Source organism: Hippopotamus amphibius, chromosome 8 (genome assembly GCF_030028045.1).
Source record: "Hippopotamus amphibius kiboko isolate mHipAmp2 chromosome 8, mHipAmp2.hap2, whole genome shotgun sequence".
In the NCBI taxonomy this organism is placed as follows: domain Eukaryota; kingdom Metazoa; phylum Chordata; class Mammalia; order Artiodactyla; family Hippopotamidae; genus Hippopotamus; species Hippopotamus amphibius.
This window is the reverse complement of record NC_080193.1, coordinates 101630173-101644432: the sequence shown is the minus strand read 5'-3', so window position 1 is coordinate 101644432 and position 14260 is coordinate 101630173. Positions and strand designations below refer to the sequence as shown.

Here is a 14260-nt window from a genome sequence, read left to right as displayed (position 1 = left end):
AAGAAATCTGAATTGTAAGGCTGACCCACAATTTTTAAAAAATGAAATTTTATCTGTATATGATTTATATTTTCTACTTACAATGGATCAAAACTAAAGTTGCATATTTGGGGGGGGGAACGTGTTTTGTTTTTTATGATAAACTTGCTATCTAAAAAACAAGGAATTGCTTAAAGGCATTATTGTTTCTGATTGAGTTACTCTTTATTAAAACTAAAGTTTTTATAGTTATCCTATTTAATTTCAATTGAATGTAGTATCAAATAGTCTAACCAGTGATCTGTTGGTGTGATGGCCTAATGGCAAATAAAGTCTTTGCATACAAGTTGATAATCATTTGAAAATCTCATGTTAGGAAGAGTCCTTTGAGTACAACTGTAGAATGATAGTAGAGTAGAAATTGCATATGAAATGCATGGCCTCTAATTTTTTTTCCTATTTAAACCTTCCCCTCCTTTGTTAAATAGCATAATGTTATTTCCCGAAAGTGCCACTTTGTTTCACTGCATACAAGTTAAATTGAGTTTTCCTCGAAATTGTTTTAGGTGAGTACCCAGAATATGAAGATGGGTGGGCTACCACGTACAACACCTCCAACTCAGAAACCTCCCAGCCCCCCTATGTCAGGGAAAGGGACGCTTGGGTGAGTATGTAACCAAGTAATAATTGAAAACCATTTCATGTAGTGTTATGTGAAAACTAAACACTATGTGTGTTTAAACTCTTTTAAAATATTTGAAAAGAGAACATTTTCTTCCTAGGATTATCTTTTTTGTGTGTAACTTTCTCAAAAGGAAAACATCTTTTATACTTTATACTTGGGAAACATCTTTATACTTTAAAAATATTTTGTTTAGAAATTATTTTTCTAGTGAATTTTAAATTTGAGGTAAAATCTTAACCTGAGTTCATGACGTATTATAAATTGCATTCTAATTCCTATTTTCAGAAAATTTTTAGTCTTTCATATTATAGTTGACTTTTCTTATTCAGACTAGTCTTCTGAAGAAAATACTGTACAGATTACAGAATTCTGTATATCTTGTGGTTTTATGAGAATACTGAGCTTTCATTCAGTCTACAGACTTGGGCTCCAGATTTGACTTTGGCAGAAATGGTCAGTTAATGGAAAAGCTTGACATTTTTCTTCTGTAGCATCTTGATATAAAAACTTGATTTCTCATGATCAAGATTTGTGATCAGGTGGGCATAATAGTGCCCAGAGGTCAGGTGACTAAAATTGTGGTCCAGCTCTGCTCTGGCTGTGAGGTCTTGCATAGTAAGCCTCTTATCAATTCAGTTTTTTCATCTGTAAAAGGGGGTAATATTTGTCCTCTGGCAACTTTTCAGAGTCACTGTACCATGAATTGGATTTTTTAAAAATGTATAAAACAAAGACAAAATGCTTTGACTACCACTGGCTTTGTGATGTATGCTTAAAAGTTTTTAATTGGCAATCTTGTTTTTTGGCCCCCTCACCAAAAAAAGAAAACAAAAACAAAAACAAAAAAACAAAACAAAAAACTAAGCAAAAAAACTCAGCCACCTAATCAAGCAAAGAATGATAATGTTGGAGGAGGAATTATAGTTAGGACAGTGGGAAACAGAATAAAAATGATTTCCAGCCACAAGTAGGATGATTTTATTTGGGGTGGACAAAAAAATTCTGCTTAGATTAGAAAGGAAAGAATCTAGTAGTGAAATACAATTTAAACTTCAGGGTAGAACGTAGATGACGTGGTAGGTTATAATTGTGCAGGGTAAGAGTAGTGAATCAGGTCAAGAGGAAGTATTTGTTTTATTTTCCTGTGGAATGTCTATATTTCTATCATGTGTAGTATCTAATGGATTTTATTAGGTTTTGAATCAAGATTGTTAGCAAGACAACTAGCAAAATACAATTTGCTGTTGCTCCCAAATTTTAAAGATTTATTCATCTACTAGTATTTGTTTTCCTTGTGTATTAGCAGGGGTTCTGCAGGATCCTTGGAGACCAGAGTGGCTGAGCACTGCTAGCCACTTGATGGTCAAGCCTGGCTTTTTTGCAGTCTTTGCCCAGCCACCTTATTTTGTCCTCTGCCCCTAGTTTTTTACCTTTTTTTTTTTTTTTTTTTGGCTATGTTTGGGTCTTAGTTGCTGCACATGGGCTTTTCTCCAGTTGTGGCAAGTGGGGGCTACTCTTCGTTGCGGTGTGAGGGCTTCTCACCACCGTGGCTTCTCCTGTTGCAGAGCACAGGCTCTAGGGCAGTCGGGCTTCAGTAGTTGTGGCACACAGGCTTAGTTGCTCTGAGTGGCATGTGGGATCTTCCCAGACCAGGGATCAAACCCGTGTCCCCTGCACTGGCAAGCAGATTCTTAACCACTGCGCCACCAGGGAAGCACCCCCCCGTTTTAATTTAATCATTGTCTTCACTGTCTGGTTTTCAGTCAGCAGAGTTTTTTTTTTTTCTTGGATGAAACAGAACATTTTTGTTGCCTGGGAAAAGTTGTCTAGAAATCAATCAGTTTCCTATTTTAAGGTGTTTTATATTTACATCGTGATTTCAGAGATGCATAAACTTTGTTTTTTAAATCCAAGGTCCTCACATTCCTGTTTCTTTGACCTTTTCTTGCCTAGTGCCTTTTACTTATCTTTAATAAAGTGTATATTTGTTTATGCAAGAAAATTTCGATGGTAGTACAGTAGACAGGGTCACTGCAGAGTAATCTCATCAAGAATTAATGAGCCAAAACTTGAGTGGCCCTGGAGAACAGTACTTAAGGGAACCTTGGGAGCTTTTTGGGAAGTGAATTATTGAGAAATACATAAATCAGGTGAGCAACATCATTTTAGGAAAAGAAAGCTCTTTAATTTTCACGTCTTGAGATCCAGTTAAAGACCAGAATCTCAGTCTATACAATATCAATTTCATGTCAGTTGAGTATTTATCAGTCATAAATAATTTGGAACCTTAAAGATGAGAACTAACTTAATAATTACTAGTGTTCCAGGGTACATCCCCTATTTCCTATCATATTCCTTTCTTGCTCTTCTCATTCTTTTCTTTTAAAAGGAAATTTTGAGAAAAAGAGGGAAATATCCAGTCTCTTTTGTCCTTCAAAGCAAATAAGGTAGAAAGACTTAGATTATCTTTTTTTTTTTCTCTCCCTTTAAAATGTTGAACTCTGCGGAGGGTAAGAGATAAGAGCAATCCTGGTGAAAGTGGAAGGAAGATGTGAAGTGAGAATGGAAGGAGATGAAATTAAATTATGTGTTTGTGTGTGGTTGTAGTTTTTTCTATGTAGTTGTAGTTTTATTTCTGTGTACTTACTATATAGAAAGGGAAATGAGTTGTTAATGGTTGCTGTTGATCATCAGTGTTTGAGTTATGGAGCCGTATTCTAGATTTATTTACCCTATCTTTGCGTGTTTTTGGTTAGGGAGAGGGGTGAGGAAGATAATTAGTGCATTTATCCAATGCAGTTGGGAGAATTTGACATGACACTAAAATAATTTGAACTCATCTAAGAAGAGTCTGGGAAACACTGGCTTACCTGGTAGGAGAATCTTCATGCTCTCAGAATGAATGAACAGAATTGCATTAGCATAGGGAAATGAGTTCAGAAACTAAAATATAACAATATGCATCAAAACCCTGATGGTGGAGAAGTAACATGTGAGGGAAGAGTGAAATTGGTAGCTGGGTTTTATTAGAACACATTTTACTACCTCTGAGTACAAATTGTATTTCACTACTGGCAACTCTGAATTTATTGTGCCGAAACTTGCTAATCACACGATACATACGCTCTTCTTTTTGTAGGCGGCACTCCCCCTATCGCACACTGGAGCCAGTGCGTCCTCCAGTGGTACCAAATGATTACGTACCTAGCCCAACCCGTAATATGGCTCCCTCGCAGCAGAGCCCTGTGAGGACAGCTTCTGTGAATCAAAGAAATCGAACTTACAGGTATTTTCTCTACCTCAGCGCAAAATGTGATGGTCACAGTACCATAATTTGTTCAGATAACTTCAGTTAAATCTCTCTCATTTTCCAAGCACTAAGTTCTTTTCCTCACTCTACTCCCCCAAACCTCATCTGATTCTACCTCTCTCTCCTCATGTTCTAATGCAACTTTGAGCAGCCAGGAAGTTGAAAAGGAACAGACATCTCAAAGTGCAAATTTCTCTGCAAGCTTAATAGCTATACTTGACCTGAAAAAAAATTATTGACTAGATGTGGGAAATTTCAAGTTGTTTTTTGGTGGAACTTTACAGATGAAAAACTATATGCAATAAAACATTAATGTGGGATAGTATATCATGATATCATTACAAACAAAATTAATCAAATAATTTGTTTAGGAAAACTATTTTTATAATAAAAGATATTTCTTCAGACAGCCATTAAACTGGAATAAAAGAAAGTAATATTATTCTTATGTGTTGAGCCCCATCATTTATCACTTATATTTATGGAGAATTTTTTTCTTTTCTCAATTTCTTTAAGACATGTTTATTAAAAGGTGGCCAAAACAAGTTTCTTGAACTCAGCTTTTTTCCTTCCTTTATTAAGAAATTCATCTTTGAAGTGGAGGGCTTTTGAATTATCATTTTGTAGCTATATTCATTTCAGAAAATTTTAGAAAATGCTATTGCTATCTTACTGTATATAAATACTTATGTTTTTGGTGGCTCTTATTTCTTTAGCAGCAGCGGGAGTAGTGGAGGAAGCCACCCAAGCAGTCGGAGCAGCAGTCGGGAGAACAGTGGAAGCGGGAGTGTGGGAGTTCCCATTGCCGTTCCTACTCCTTCTCCTCCCAGTGTGTTTCCAGGTAAAACATGACTTGTGCTTCATCTTCACCTGTCCTTTCTGAATTTGGATTCAGTTTTTCATTTAATTATACTGGGTTTTCTTCATAATCAGGATCGTTTTTCCCCTTGAATGTTCTGTAAATGTTGAGAAATCTTTATGCATTTGTTATTTTTAACAGATGATTTGTGAATTTATGTTCACATACTTCTCTGTTAATTGGTTTTATGCCTCTGGTGCTGTGGCTTAGTTGGTGCTTTGAAGTTTCACCTTGGAATGAGTTACATGCTTAATCCCCGCTGGTGTTATGACAGTGCATGCCTTTGGACACAGTGGGGTCTCAGTGTGAGAATCATGTTGGTAACAAATGATTAGGCAGATATAACTTCGACAGTTCAATCTCGTGGACTCTTGGAACTTGATAGTCACGGAAATGCTATCCTCGTCTCTGAAACAGAAAAATGTACTTGTTTAATATGAGGACACAAAGTTAAAATTTAGTTTTAAAAACATGAGAAAAAAGACATAAGAACAGAATATTACATATTTAATTTACATATCATAATAACAAATAGATAATACCTTTTAAAAAATCATGAAAAAGAGGTTTGTATTTTTCTGAATTCTTTTTTACCTAAGATATTTATGTCTATAATGTTTATTTTCTGATTTGTGCAATTCAAAATGGAATACTGTTACTTTCTAGTGTGTTTAGTTTTATATACTATCGACATTTATAGACTGCTATGTTAAAAACAATAGGAAGGGGGCACTTTTCATCTGGAGTAGTGGCTGTCGGGTAAAAAGGAATGCTTTTCATGAAGTGAAAAATCTGTACATTACCCTTAGAATCTTGAATTATTTGCTACAGACCTAATAATCCTCTAACATAAGCGTCATTCTTTTTTTTTCTCAACACTCTTCTATTCTTTGGTTATTGGTAAGCACTGAGTATCTAACATTAGGTTCTCTAATGCCTTTTCTAATCCTGCCTAATGGAACTGTCTCATTAATGCTGCCTCTTACTCCTCTTTCCCCTCAGCCCCCGCTGGCTCTGCTGGTCCTCCTCCCCTTCCTGCTACTTCTGCATCTGCCCCTGCCCCTCTTGTTCCTGCTACTGCCCCTTCCTCCATTGCCCCAGACGCTGCTGCTGGGGGTGCCCAGGCCCTTGCTGATGGCTTCACTTCTCCAGCTCCCCCTGTTGTTTCTTCCACTCCCCCTACAGGTGAGTATTGGCTTATTCCTTGGCAGGCAGATCCAATCATCCGGCTCTTCTCTTACTTGGAACTCTGGCTTTATGATTTTTGTTTGTTTGTGGCTTGTATTTAAAAAAAAAAAATCTGAAGAATAATGCACTAACTAGAGAATGGCATGTGACTGAAGAATAGAATTTCCTGAGGAAATCAGGGTAAAGTTTCTTATTTTTCTACTAGAATAGCACAAATACACATTTTTTATTGCTGGAATTTTATTAACTAGAGATTTGCAGGTTTAGTATGGCGCTGTCTTCTATACAGTTTTTTTTTGGCTTCGCCATGTGGCATGTGTGATCTTAGTTCCCTGACCAAGGATTGAAGCCGTGCCCCCTGAATTGGGAGCACAGAGTCTTAACCACTGGACCTCCAGGGATGTCCATTCTGTACAGTTTTGAGACATTGTCATTAGAAGTATTCTTTGTTACAAGTTAAGTCATTAATAAAAAGAAAAGTCTCTGACAGTAATTTTAAGGTGTATTTTAGAGGAAATATTTGACATAACAGTTCGAAAGTATAAGTCTGTTATAACAGAATTTGTTGCTTTTTATAGCAGCATTGGAAACACATAGACAGTGGGCTTTTTAAGAATTTCAAGTTTATTTGTAATTTAAGATTGAATGATGTTTTAGTGTTTTAAAATTGCAACCTAAAGTTTGTTTTCATGGGGAAAAAAAAAAGGCTCAATTGCTACAAAACGTATTTTCAAAGTTAATAGTGATGCTGGTTAGTAAACAAGTTCTTATCTACTATAAAAATGTATGTGTTTGGACACACATCACCCTAGCTGGTTAGTAAAGTACTTTATAGAATATATGTGTAGTGCCCCTGCTATATCTAGATGTTTAAATATTTTAAAAGACATTTTAAAAATACATTTTGTTCCATTCATTTTGGATGATGTTTATGGCATAGCTTCTGTAGCAGCACTTTTTAAGAAAAGCTTTCTGCAGTGGGTGTATGTAAACATGAGCTGTCCTTTGATCTACATACAGCTCTGTTAGGCCACTCTAGCTAGTTAAATATAGAAGTCCTGTTAATGCTCCTGAATCAGTAGAGTAAGGAATACATCTTGAGATTGGTAGTAGGCCCAGAAAGGACAAATCACGCTCATCTAGAGTCAACATTTTAGTTATTAAATTATAATTTAATAATAGGTGCTGATTCCTAGTCTGCACTGAATAAACATTTGTTGTATGAGTGAATAATTACAGTTTTTTTTAACAAAAAGCAAAGTAAAAGCCTTATTAACAACATATCAATACGGTCTTTTTTATATAGCGTCTTTGAATCACCAAGTTCTTTTTTCTTTTCTTTTTATTAAGGTATAATTTATGTACAGTAAAATTCACCCTTTCTAGTGTGGACTTCTGTGACTTTTGACAAATGTATACAGTGATACAGTCAAGGTATAGAACAGTGCTATCCTCCCCAGATTTCCTCCATACCCCCTTTGTAGTCAATCCTTCCATTTCACTCGTTTTACTCTCAGCCCCTGGCAATCTGTAGATCTGTTTTCTTTTTTTCTCTGAAGTTTTGCCTTTGTAGTATTACCATAAACAGAAGCATACCTAATGTAACCTTTTGGGTCTGGCTTTTTGGCATAGTGCCTTTGAAATTTATCCATTATTACATGTTTTGTTATTTTGTTCTTTTTTTTATTGCTGAGTAGTATTCTATTAAATGGATTTACCACAGTTTGTCCCTTTACCAATTGAGGGACATTTGCATTATTTCCAGTTTTTGGTGATTATGAATAAAACTGCCAAATACATTCTCATACAGACTTCCATGTGAACACAGGCTTTCATTTCATTTGGGTGAATACCTTGGGAGTAGGATTGCTGGGTTGTATGGTAAGTGAATGCTTAACTTTATAAGAAATTGCATAATTGTTTTCCAAAATGGCTGTACAATTTTGCACGCCCACCAGCACTGTGTGAGATTTCCAGTTGCTCTGCATACGTTAGCACATAGTATTGTCATTATACACACACACACATTTAATTCAGCCATTCTAATAGGGGTATAACAGTTTCTCGTGTTGTTTTGATTGACATTTCCCCAGTGCATAATGATGTAGAATGTCTTTTCATGTGCTCATTTGCCATCTGTTTATCTTCTTTGGTGAAATGTCTATTCAGATGTTTTTGCTTTCCCCCACACACCTTTTTAATTAGGTTTTTTGTTTTTTTAATTGAGTTCATTGATATTCTGAATATGTCTTTTATTAACTGTGTGATTTGCAAATATTTCTTCCATTTTGTGACTTACCTTTTCAGTCTCTTAATGGTATCTTTTAAAGAGCGGAAAAGCTCTTTATTTTTAAGTCCAGTTCATTGCTTTTTTTTTTTCTTTTGTGGATTGTGCTTTTGATATTGTGTTACAATCTCTTTACCTTACACAAGGTCAAAAAGGGTTTTGTCTTGTTTTCTTCTAGAAGTTTTTAGTTTTAGGTTTTCATAGTTAGGTCTGTGGTAATTAAACTGTGGTTTTGTTTTTCAACTCAAAAGTGAAATAAATGCCTTGCTAATGGGTTTGAATAAAGTCTTTATTACGTAGTGTCTTTGAATCACTGAGGACTTATAACATGGGAGATTTTAGACTGGATCTGAATATATAAAATTCATAATGGTGTTAATTATCAGAGTTTTTAACTCAGTGATTCTAGGTTTGTACTAGCATGTTATAGATTAATTCCTAAAATGCCATTAATGTGTATCTGGTGATTCAAATGACAAAATATACCTTCTAAAAATAGTTTATTAGTTTACGTGCTTTTACATTTTTATCACGGCTATATAAACTTGACAGTGGATTGTGTTTAAGCTTGACTACTCAAGATTTTTATACAACAGAATTGAGTTTTAGATTTTGATACTGTCATATGTACAAAGAGTAAATCCTGTAGCAGCCCTTGAGTGCTTTTATAATATTCTTTATATGAGTATCGATATGAATCCAAGTTTGATAAATGTAACAGTTCCTGAAGATCAGTTTTAGTCTTGTAAAACCATTTTACAATCAGGGAAAAGAAGAAAAATTGTGTTTTTTTCTTTTTGCCTCTTCCCCTCCCCTCCTCCCTTGTCCTTTCTCCTTTCCTTTCCTTTCCCCTCTCCTGTTCTTCCCCTCACCTTTCTCTTCCCTCCTGCTCTTCTCCCCTCACTCTTCCTCCTCCTCCCCTCATTTCCCTTCTTCTCTTTTCTTGCCTGATCTCTCATGGGTGGTCTAGTACTTGGTCTGTCTGTATAGTAGGCCCTTAGCTAATGATTTTAAGTAGTAGTGGAGTCAAGATAAAATTTAGGAACTGGATTGCATTAGGCAATTGGATGGATTAGAAAAGAGTGTCTTCTGTTGGCATTAGTTGTTGAAGTACTCTCAGAGAGCAACATGTAGTGAAATTGCTGATAAATATGAACAAGTTCAGGATGATACTAAAAATTAGATATATTTTGATACACTTTTTGTATCAGCTTTTTTTCATAGTTGTAAATTTCTTAAACTCTAATTTTAAGATGAAATAATCTAACTTTAGAGAAGGATACTTTTGACTGAAAAATGTGGTTTGGAATTATGTCACCTGACTTTTTGCTGAAATATTTTATGATTTCCTTTAAACAAATTGGTTTGCTACCTTAAATTTACTACTGTTATTATTATTTTGGAAGAAGACTGTGTCAAACTTTTTTTCTTTTGCTTTCCTAAATGTTGTTCTTATCTTGTTGAGTTTAGTTTTCAGTGTTTAACTGCTGGTGTTTTGGGGAGGAAGTGAGCTATAAATTTTAATTGTGATGATTTTGAAACACTATCAAGTTACTAATTTAATAAAATCATAATATTAATTAGTAATCTATTGAGATAGTTTTTCCAAACCTAATCATAATTACATTTACCTACTTTCCTGCTTTTGCACTTTGATATACTGTCACATGAGCAGTAATTGTCACTTTGCATTAATATTTGTCAGATGGCCATTAAATTGGCTAAATATTGTTATTTTTAATAATCTTATTAAGATTCAGGCATTGTACCTAAAGTATTTCATTGTCGGAAAATAATTTTCTTTTAGTGACAAATTTGTGTTGTGTCCCTTTTCCAGGCCATCCTGTTCAGTTCTACAGCATGAATAGACCTGCCACTCGCCATGCTCCCCCAACAATAGGGGGCTCGTTGCCCTATAGACGCCCTCCTTCCATAACTTCACAAACAAGCCTTCAGAGTCAGATGAACGGAGGACCTTTTTATAGCCAGAACCCAGGTTAGATTTCCTTTTGCAGTCTGTGGAATATATCTAATTAAAAGTCTTCATTTACAGAGAAAAAAACCTTTAATTGCAAATGATTAGTACATGGTAGGTGGTTAGTACTATTTGTTGAGTGAATGGAGCAATGAATACAAGGTTGCTAATACTGTATCTTCCAGTTCTTTTTTTCAAAATCAATGTGGTTTCCATATAAATTTGTAGAACTTAATTTTTCTGAATGGAATCTTTTTGAATGTGCTAGTGATCATTTGTTTTTTAAAATACATGGACAGAGTTGATAAGTGGCAAATAAGGGAAATGACATTTTTGAATCTGCTTTATGGTTGGCAGTTGCAGTATTTTTTCAATTCTTTTACCAAACCTATGATAGAAAAACTGGGACTTGGACAGATTGATCCAGATTTAACAATCATCTTTCAGTTGCCTCATGCATACAGAAGAATTAATCTGGCATGTAGTTAATACTAAACATAATCATTTGTTTTGCTTCTTCCCCAGAGAGGGTAAGAGCAAATATTATATTCTTTGACTACTGTGGACATGCTTTGTTAACTTACTGTGTTTTTCTGGATTTTTGCCAAGAAGCCAGTAAGTTCATGTGTGATCACACCTCTAATATTAGGGGACAGTCCATTCCATCTTGGATAAGCCCTGAATTGTATGGAGCTGAAATCTGTCCACCTTTTGGTGAAACCTTGTTACATCCTTTGAAGTCTTGCAGAAGAAATTTGATCCTCCTTTTACATAAACAGAGCTTAAAGAATGCTTTTATATTTTTTATCTCATTTGATTCTTATAATCATGTGATCATTTTCATCTGTATTTTACAGGTGAGGAAACAGACTGAGGTGATAGTCAAGTTAGGATTTCAGTTTAGGTCATGTGACTCTAAGTTCCATGTTATTTCTATTGTACTATCCTATTAAAAAAAATCTTTCTCTTACCCTCCCAAGGGTAGAGAGTGGGGTGGAGAATGCCCACATTGTAAGGTAAAGTGCACGAGAACCAGAGACTTGTCAGTTTTTTTTCCGTTATATCCAGGGAATAGTGCTCAGTAACTACTTGTTGAATGTGGAACCAATCCCTTATTACTTTATTTGGATCCCCTCATTGTTTTGGGTCCCTCTTGTAAAGTAAATGCCATAAATGACTATAAATTATAGTTTAACCAGTGCACACTGTAGTGTGATTACCATCTGCCTTAGTTGAAATACACTTCTCTTTTTAAAATTTACATTAGATTATTTATTTTGAGAAATATGTATGTGCATTTTTTTTACCCAGTGATCACATTACGAGTGTTAAATAGGAGTAGTTGTTATTTTCCTAACAGTTAACTATCTGACCAAATAACAATCTATAACCTTAAAATTCTTTGGGTTATTCTTATTTTTTTTTAATGTTTTATTGAAGTATACTTGATTTACGTTGTGTTGGTTTCAGGTGTACAGCAAAGTGATTCAGTTATACATGTATTTATCTCTTACTGCTGTCTTTGATCACACTTAATGATTTTGGGTGTGCCATTCTTTTTAACTCATTTTGAGCTCCATTTTGACAGATATGCCTGTCTTTTCTTATGTTCTACATTTAAATCATGTTCCAAGTGCATATTTGTACAGGTGCTATTTTGTACCTAAATGAATGTTTTTAAATTTTAATTTGTTAGATATGGCCTGTTTCATAGTTCTGCTGAAGGTACGTTCTCTCCCTGACCCTCTTGGAAGTCTAGACAATTATTTATCATGGCCCTTATGCCCTTCCTTACCCTTACATAGGGTTTTGAAAGAATGGTGTGAGTTCGAAATGGGCTGATTCCATAATGGAGCTGAGAGATGCCTCACTGTTACAGCTTGGGACCAAGTGTACATGATATTCAGAAAGTATATACAAGGATATTTCATGCTGTGTACATGTACCTACCAAAATACTGGTCTTATGAGATCCCTGATTAAAAATTCCACCTGTTGGTGGAATTTATTTGAAAGCTATTTAAATGTTTTAAGTACATGTTTTAATACTTATTTGTAAATCTGATTTTAACATACTTGAAAGTATATGTTAAAGTAGAAAAATAACCTACTCTAAGGAATGATGTTAATGAAAGTATTTTTAACACTCATGGGAAGTATCACGTGAATTGAGATTTTTGAGCCTTCAGCATAATGTGTGAGGCAATTTAGTTAGTTTTTATGTACTTCTCTCAATTAAGTTCTGCCTTTCTTCTCCAGGGATTTGGTGACTATTTTAAGAGGGTGGCTACAACTTTGTTAGCTGAATAATCAGAGTGCTTTTTTTCTAAACTAAAAAATAATTTAAACTAAATTATGTTCTTTGAAAAGTTCTTTTTGCAAGACTTAATGCTTTATAAGCCAGTATTTTAAGGCTGTTAGATGCACTTTCATTTTATTTGCTTTAGATTATTATGTAAGTCTCTTGTATTATTCCCACTGGTCTTAAAATGGTATTGTTTTTTCATATTTAAAATGAGAAAATTTGTTGTGCTTTCTCAAGTATCTAATTACTTGATTTAACAAAATGATCCCAGGTTTGTGTTTTATGAGCATATTTTTTGCGGCTAGAGGCTTGACATGGATTTGTGCTTCTGAGGAAGTAAGCTAACAGGCTGGGATTCATGTGAATGTAAAATCAGAGTGGTTTTCTGTGAGATATAAGTCTGATAGCACTGTTACTATTGATATATTTGGTTTGAGTTTGAAATGGTGTTGTAACATAGGAATGAAAATATGGAACACCCAGTCTGTAGTGCTAAGTCCTGGGAGCACAATAATTGTTTTCTAATGAGATTATTTCAGAAACAAGTTAATGGAAGGAACACTTTAATCAGGACATAACTGAATCCTATTTCGTTCTCACTGTTTCTTAATATAATCTAGCTAAAGCAATAGGAATACTAGTTTATCATTCATCTTGTCATCAGCAAGGAATGTCATTGAAACAAATAGGGCTAATCACAAGTTTTGACAGTTTTTACTTTCAATATAAATATGAAGCACCCTGGTGGTAAAGAAGAACATATATATATATATGTATTTGTACCTGTACATTTACATGCATTAACCTAGTTTGGTAAGTGTCTTCGTTTGGGCTGCTATAACAAAGTGCTGTAGACTGGGTAGCTTATAAACAGTAGAGCTTCATTTCTCAGTCCTGGAGGCTTAAAATCAGAGATCAGCATGCCAATATGGTTGAGTTCTGGTGAGAACCCTCTTCAGGTTGTAGACTACTGTCTTGTTGTATCCTTACATGGTGGAAAAAGAGAGAGAGCTCTCTAGGGTTTTTGTTTTTTTGGCAATGCCTCTTAAAAAATATTTAAATATAATTTTTAAAGTTTACTTTCCATTTTATAGTTATTACAAAGTATTGGCTCTATTCCCATCTTATATAATATTGTACATCCTCGAGCCTATTTTTTAGCCAATAGTTTATACCTCCCACCCCTGCACCCATACATTGCGCCCGTCCACTGGTAACCACTAGTTTGTTCTCTATACCTTATACCTGTGACTGTGCTTTTTTGGTTATATTCACTAATTTGTTGTATTTTTTAGATTGCACATATAAGTGATATCATACACTATTTGTCTTTCTCTGCCTGACTTATTTCATTTAGCATAATGCCCTCCAAGTCCACCCATGTTACTGCAAATGGCAGAATTTTGTTCTTTTTTTATGACTGAGTAGTGATCCATTGTGTGTGTGTGTGTGTGTGTGTGCACGTGCACACCCCACATCTTCTTAATCCATTCATTTGTTGATGGACACAGGTTGTTTCCATATCTTGGCAATTGTAAATAATGCTGCTATGAACATTGGGGTGCATGTATCTTTTCAAATTATTGGGGGTTTTTTCAGATATATACCCAGGAGTGGAATTGCTGGGTCATATGATGGTTCTGGTTTTTGAGAAACCTCCATACTGTTTTCCA

At 34.9% G+C, this 14260-nt stretch overlaps 2 protein-coding genes across 12 annotated transcripts in view; one reads left to right on the top strand and one right to left on the bottom strand.

The window, feature by feature from the left end:
* The window catches only part of ABI2 (abl interactor 2), a 94277-nt gene that overhangs the window by 63026 nt on the left and 16991 nt on the right, over positions 1 to 14260 (top strand). For 8 of the 11 annotated variants that reach the window (XM_057745803.1, XM_057745802.1, XM_057745801.1 and 5 more), the window contains 4 exons: positions 546 to 643; positions 3804 to 3950; positions 4691 to 4815; positions 10146 to 10304. In XM_057745803.1, the coding sequence (XP_057601786.1) occupies positions 546 to 643; positions 3804 to 3950; positions 4691 to 4815; positions 10146 to 10304 (529 nt within the window). Of the gene's footprint in view, positions 1 to 545; positions 644 to 3803; positions 3951 to 4690; positions 4816 to 5835; positions 6019 to 10145; positions 10305 to 14260 lie in introns of all 11 variants that reach the window. The other 3 variants (XM_057745808.1, XM_057745805.1, XM_057745807.1) reach the window with 1 other exon arrangement.
* RAPH1 (Ras association (RalGDS/AF-6) and pleckstrin homology domains 1) overlaps positions 3944 to 14260 on the bottom strand; it is a 128932-nt gene continuing 118615 nt past the window's right edge. The window contains exon 16 of the mRNA XM_057745797.1: positions 3944 to 5241. Within this exon, the coding sequence (XP_057601780.1) occupies positions 5230 to 5241 (12 nt within the window). The 3' untranslated portion in view covers positions 3944 to 5229. The remainder of the gene's footprint in view (positions 5242 to 14260) is intronic.